The sequence below is a fragment of the Mauremys reevesii genome, linkage group 24 (genome assembly GCF_016161935.1).
Source record: "Mauremys reevesii isolate NIE-2019 linkage group 24, ASM1616193v1, whole genome shotgun sequence".
Lineage (NCBI taxonomy): Eukaryota > Metazoa > Chordata > Testudines > Geoemydidae > Mauremys > Mauremys reevesii.
The window spans coordinates 20,554,922-20,561,239 of NC_052646.1; the positions used below are offsets into that span (position 1 = coordinate 20,554,922).

A 6,318-nucleotide genomic window follows, 5' to 3' on the forward strand; every position below is an offset into this window, starting at 1 on the left:
TGGGACTTCAGGCCTTTATTCACAGGCACCAGGTGCTGTGTGGGCCGTGCCGGGCGGGGGTCAGGAGAGCAGCTTCACCAGCAGCAGCCCAGTCAGGCCAGGCAGGTAGAGGGTGAAGGAGAATTTCCCCAGCGCCGGGCTGGCCCCACTGCGGGTTGTTTGGGTGGGGAGGGCAGGTTTGGGTGAGGTGTTTGTTTTGGGTGGAGTAGTGGGTTTGGTGGTGGTGGTGGTGGTTGTAGGGGTGGGTGTTATTTTGGGGATGGTGGTGGTTTTCTTTGTGGTAGTTGTGTCGGGGGTGGTGGTGGTTGTAGGGGAGGTGGTGGTGGTTGTAGCAGGAGTGGTGGTGGTGTTTGTAGTGGCGGTGGTATTAGCGGGGGTGGCAGTTGTGGGAGGGAAGGTGGTGCTTGCATTGAGGGGGGTGATTGTGTTGGTAGTGGTGTCAGTAGTAGCAGAAGTGGTGGTGGTTGTGTTGGCGGTGGTGGTGATTTTGTTAGGGGTGGTAGTTGTCTTGGGGGTGCTGTCGGTTGTAGCAGGAGTGGTGGTGGTTGTTTCGGGGGTAGTGGTGGTTGCATTGGGGGTGGTGTCGGTAGTAGGAGGAGTGGTGGTGGTTGTTTCAGGGGTGGTGGTTGTGTTGGCGGTGGTGTTGGTTGTAGCAGGAGTGGTGGTGGTTGTTTCAGGGGTGGTGGTTGTGTTGGCGGTGGTGTCGGTTGTAGCAGGAGTGGTGGTGGTTGTTTCAGGGGTAGTGATGGTTGCGCTGGGGGTGGTAGTGGTGGTGGTTGTAGCAGGGAGTGTGGTAGTGGTTTTATTAGGGGCGAGGCTGGTTGTTTCTAGAGAGGCAGCAGTTGTGGATGGGGGGTTGGTGGGTATTTTCTCCGCCGGAACAGAGGCCCCCCAAAAAAAGTCAAATGTGTACAGTGCCGTAGTCAGGATGGCTCCAGGTTTAATGACCTGAGGAGACGCTGTAGTGCAGCCTTTTGCTTGAAATGGCGAAGGAGATGAACCTGAGGGAGAAAATCAGCCTGTTATTAGGCGGGGGCAGCTCTGGTTCCTTCTCTGCCCCAAGAACCTCTGTCTCCACCATCCAGTGGTTCCCACCTCTGCCTCCCGTTCCCACCCCCCGGTGCTCTCCCTGCTCTCGCTGTAACCAGCCATGGCAGAGCGGGCGTCTGGTCCCCTCCTGCCTCCCCCGCGCCCCTTTCTGCAGCTTCACAAGGGACTGAAGCTGGAGTTTGGAACCAGCTGATCTCCAGGGAAGGCTCCTTCCCCAGCGCACGGCCCCCCGGGGAACATGCCCGGCTCTCACCCGACCGCTCGGTTCAGTTATTTTATAAACACCCCAAAGCGCTGGGAGTCCAGGACACACACAGAGAACAGGAGCTTCTGCACTGAGCAATAGCTCAGCCACGTTAAACATAAAGGGAGTGGGGTCTAGTGGTTAGAGCAGGGAGAGGCTGGGAGCCAGGTCTCCTGGGTTCTCTCCCAGCTCTGCATCATTGACATAAAAACCCTTCCCATGGCAAGAGTCTGTGTTGTCATAACTCCAGGAGCAGGGCGCCATCACTCCGGCCAAAAACCCCACTTGGCCGCCCCCACCTGCCCAAGGGCCCAGCACAGACTAGTTTTCACCAGCTTTCTGGGGAGTCCCTGAGATGTGAGATTCCTGGGGTAGCTCCCACACTGCAGCCAGCTGGCAGCATTTACCTCTGTATAGAAACCCAGTGAAATCCATGCAGTAGGTCTCATCCCCGGTACAAGGGGTGACTGAGCTGTTGCAGACAGCAAAATTCAGAGCGAAGCAGGTTGGGCACTGCAGCCCGTTCGCGGTGGTGCTCCCCTTCGGCACTGAGAACCGAGTGAGAGAGAGAGATGGTCACAGGGTGGGTTAAACTTCGTTCAACCTGTGGGATCTACCCTGCATTGCCTGAGCAGGTGAAGGCCCCACCCCCAGCCCGACGGCATTTCTCCGTCTGTCTGTGACCCAACTATCTGTGAACGCCACAGCCGATCAGTTCCAGACCCCGGCGAGTTTGAAGGTGGAGCCTGACAGGTTCAGGGAGGTTTAGATTGGAGCCCATCCCGGCTGCTGCCCCCTCTCTCGCGTGCAGCCCTCGCCCGTCTGATTTCACATGGGCCCCGACTGTTGTTCTGACTGGCAACAGAAATGACATTCAAGTGAATGGACGTTGGGGGCAGTAAAGGGGAGAAATGGGAACAAATACAATTCTGCCGGGGCTTGTCCACCTCAACCATTCGACTGTGGCAACATGGGTCGGGGTGTAAGCATCTGCCAGGGAGTGAATCGACCCTGCGCCAGCCTGCCACGGCCTAGCTGGCCACGTGCACCCTGCCGATGTGCGTGAACCATTCGTTAATGTGCTTTGAGCTGGTGCCCTTCCAAAGCGCTCGAACGGTCACGTGCATCAGCAGGGGGCACACGGAGAGCTGGATTCACACCCCATTAAAGAGGGACAATAAAAACACACTCATAACTTACTTCCAGGTACAGCCGAGTTACAATTATCTGTGTTGCATCGTGTAGTGTTGATCCTCACGTAATTGCCATTCCCAACAGTGAAGGAGATGGGGACTTCTATGTCACTCTTATAGTTACTCAGACACTCTTTGTAGAAGTTCGTGTTCTGTGACCCACCTTTGTTAAAGACAGAAAACCAGAAAAGAAAATGAGAAGCTGGGAGGGGAACCTCAAGTAACAGCCGGGAGGTTATTTTACCTCCTTATTTGGCCCTGGGGCGATGCTGCTGGGATCCTGTGTCTAGTTCTGGAGCCCACAATTCAAGAAATTAAAGAGGATCCCGGATCTAAACTGCCCCCCAAATTGCAGCAATTAGCCTGAGGTTAAAGGGTTTTGTGTGTGGATAATAGGGAGCGGTGGGGGGGTGGGTTAGGCTAAACCTTGGGTCACGGCCCACGTTAACTCTGCAGTGAGGCCGCACCCTGAGTGGGGGGAAGTTTTAATAAACCCATTTGTGACTGTGCTGGGAAAAATTCCTGAGTGTGGTCAGAGGCAGGTTGGCACATATGAGGATTAGATAGATTAGATAGGTAGGTAGATAATGACAGAGCACGTTAAAGCTGATGCTGTGCTATGCATCCTTCTTACAGGGTAAATGGAAGGAGCCATTTGCTCTCTTTAATTCAAGGGAAGGATGAACAAAGCCAGGTCTGTAACTCAGATTTTCAATTGCAAAGGGCAAACGTTGAGAAATAAAGGGAACCAGAGAAATCCGCCGGCCTGAAGAGCTCAGGGAGTTGAATCTCTTTAAGTCAAATGGCAAAAGGTATCTTGAATTTGCATCCCAAGCAAGGTGAAAACCGTGTACGGCAGGGCTCCAGCCCTGAGAAGGTGACTAACAGCTCCAGACAGGATTGGGAGCAAGGCGGCAGTGTACAAGGGATCTCAGCACCAGTTTCTTTTTTTACACGATTCAGAATGTGCATTTCCACCCAAAGCAGCTTCGCTTGTTGCAGCGCAGCCGTCCATTGTGGAGATAAAGCTCAAGGGGCAAAATCCTGACCCCACTGAAGTCAATGGAAGATTTACAATTGACTCCAATGGGGACAGGATTTGGAACCACCGAGTCTTCCAGTCGCTACGTAAGACACAGTAATGTTGCCTGAATGAATGAAGCGTCGAGCACAGACTCAGTGCTCTGTGCCGGGTGAATGTGCTTTGTTGATGGACTGTTTGGGGTTGGCCTTAGCGATGAGGATGGTGACAGACTGCGGGGTAGGGTGTGCCTGGGTTGACGGCAATATCACCTACCCAATTTAATATCTTCCGCCACGGAGAGGCAGCCACCGGTAGCCTTGTTGACTTGGCAGGTTCCTGGAGCAAAATCGCAGGTCTCCGTTTGACCAAAGCACGTGTCACATGTCAGGATCACAGCTGGAGAAAGAAGAAGAAGTGTTTCCTTCTTACTGTGGCGTGACAGTGTCACTCTGACAAGTCCCTTAGCCCCAGTCTTCCCCCTCTGCTCCAAACAAGCCAAGGGGTTAACGGACCCGATTTCCTCCTGGACACTCAGCAATTGCACAATTTCAGCCACTGGGCCAGCGGTACCCAGAGGGGTCAGACTGGGGACAGGTGAAGGGGATGATGCTCTTCCCAAGCTCCGCCCACAAAATTAGCCCCGCCCACCCCAGATGTGGCTCCCATTGTGCAGGTATTCACAGTACTGGAGAGTCATTCATTTTGCAGTGTGTGTTGGCAGATTCCGCTACACTCTGGGTCCTAGTGGCGCCACTAGGATCCAGAGTGCCGGAAATTGTGTCTGCTGCTGGCAGGGCCGGCTCCAGATCCCAGCGGGGCAAGCACCTGCATGGGGCGGCCCTTTCCCGGGGGAGCGGCAGGCAGGGCCGGCGGACCTGCCGCAGTCATGCCTGCGGGAGGTCCACCGGAGCCCCGGGAGCAGCGGACCTGCCGCAGGCATGACTGCGGAGGGGACGCTCGGCCCGCGTCTCCGGTGGACCTCCCACAGGCATGATTGCGGACGGTTCGCTAGTCCAGCGGCTCAGCTGGACCTCCTGCAGGCATGCCTGAGGCAGCTCAACCGGAGCCGCCGGACCAGCGAACCGCCCGCAGCTGCGGGAGGTCCAGCCGAGCCTCGCGACCAGCAGAGCCTCCGCAGTCATGCCCGCGGGAGGTCCACTGCTCCCGCGGCTCGGGGGAGCCTCCCGGGCATGACTGCTTGGGGCGGCCAAATTTGTAGAGCCGCCCCTGGCTGCTGGTGCACATGTATTCTCTGTGCTCATGAGAAGGCAGCAAATCACCAGCGAGCATTCCATAGGTGGAAGAGCTTGAGATGAGACTAAGGTTAAAGGCCACCATAGATGATCAGCATCAAGAGAAGCTTGCATCAGTCTCCCTTTGCTGGCAAAATGTTCTGAAAGGGCTCATTGGCATTGTGAAAATGCTTGCTACCCCAAACCTAGCACTGCCTGGCACTTCAGATCCGCTGTATGTGCCAAACAATGGAAGCGTCCTTAAAATTGTGGAGCTGATGGCTGAGTTAGAGAGCCCTGATTCCAGGTTACACTCAGTCCCTTAGCAGTGTCATTTACTCCTATATTTAGTCCCCTTTGTGCTGCCAAAGCAGGGCAGAAGGGTCTTCATGGGAATAAGAATTCAGGGCAGTATCCAGTAATGGTGTCCCTCAAGCCTGATCTCTACTAACCAGGGTGATATAGATACAGTGCTCGGGGGGGTTGAAAAGTCCACACCCTGAGCACCACAGCTAGGGATGATCTAACCCCTGGAGTAGATGCAGGTCGATGGGTGAATGCTTCCCTCGGCCTGGCTACCGGCTCAGGGAGGGGAGTTCCCACAGGGATGGAAAAACCCCGTCCATTGGGACAGGCGGCGTCTTCACTATGGGGCTCTGCCGGCCCAGCTACAGTGCTGTGGCTAAATAGCTACAGTAGCCGTAGTGTAGACAGGGCCCTGTACCCCACCCAGAGCTAATCCCCCCTCCCTGCACATGCTGGATGTTCCCCTGACTGGGGATCCGTGGGGTGTAAAGTGTCCAAGTCCGGGGGAGTGTCAATGGCCACAGCAGCGAGTGACTCACCTTCTGCATTAGTTGTAGCTAGGAGAGCAGGGAGGAGGCAGAGGATGAAGGAAACCATCCTGGTGCTGGGAGGCCCACGGGGCTGGGCTCACAGTTGAACGGAGCTTCTCACGGCTGACACAGCGAGCGCTGCCAGAGGGGAGGAGGAGAGAGTCAAGACCAAAATGAGGATGGAAAGGGAATTGTGGCAGAGATTTGAGTGAAAAGCACCAGGGCTCAGAGCTGCACAAATAACCGATTTTTTGGTTCACTGGCAGTTCCAAAAGATCAGGAAATAAAAATCGTTTTCAGTTGAACCAAAATTCTCATCCGACCGAAAAGCCAAACAAAAAGTGGTCTGGGTTTGTTTTCAGGCATTTAAAAACATTCTTAAAATGGTTTAAATATAAATGTTGCCGTCAATTTTCAAAAGGAGTTGAAAAAATCAAAACGTTTAATTCTGGAATTGTGAAGACAAAACATTTCCGTTTTTCAGGATTTTTTTCCCCTAGGATTTGTTTTTGCTGCTGCAGCAATGTGGCGAAATTGACACAAATTCGTGAAATGTTTCTGTTGCCCCAAACCTACATTTTTAGGTGGAGAAATGTTTTGGTGAAAACATTTCTCTCAGAAACAACACGGAGTCCGGTGGCACCTTAAAGACTAACAGATTTTGTTTTACCCACGAAAGCTGATGCCCAAATAAATCTGTTAGTCTTTAAGGTGCCACCGGACTCCTTGTTGTTTTGTG

The 6,318-nt window shown here is 54.0% G+C and overlaps 1 protein-coding gene across 1 annotated transcript; it reads right to left on the reverse strand.

The window, feature by feature from the left end:
• LOC120390111 (mucin-2-like) lies at nt 1–5,646 on the reverse strand. The gene is made up of 6 exons (XM_039512424.1): nt 5,589–5,646; nt 3,785–3,907; nt 2,495–2,650; nt 1,702–1,842; nt 409–1,001; nt 1–273 (listed from the first exon to the last, which is right to left on the reverse strand). The coding sequence occupies exons 1-6, from the start codon at nt 5,644–5,646 to the stop codon at nt 61–63; spliced, it is 1,284 nt and encodes a 427-aa protein (XP_039368358.1). The 3' UTR covers nt 1–60.
• Nucleotides 5,647–6,318: the final 672 nt, after the last annotated feature.

Bases quoted from the DNA above. Each gene is read 5' to 3' on its own strand.
- LOC120390111 (XM_039512424.1), bottom strand. From the start codon at position 5,646: ATGGTTTCCTTCATCCTCTGCCTCCTCCCTGCTCTCCTAGCTACAACT. The intron at 1,843-2,494 runs GTAAGTTATGAG...CTCGGTTCTCAG, and splicing joins TAACTCGGCTGTACCTGGAA to TGCCGAAGGGGAGCACCACC. The intron at 274-408 runs GCAAGCACCACC...ACTACCACAAAG, and splicing joins ACACAATCACCCCCCTCAAT to AAAACCACCACCATCCCCAA.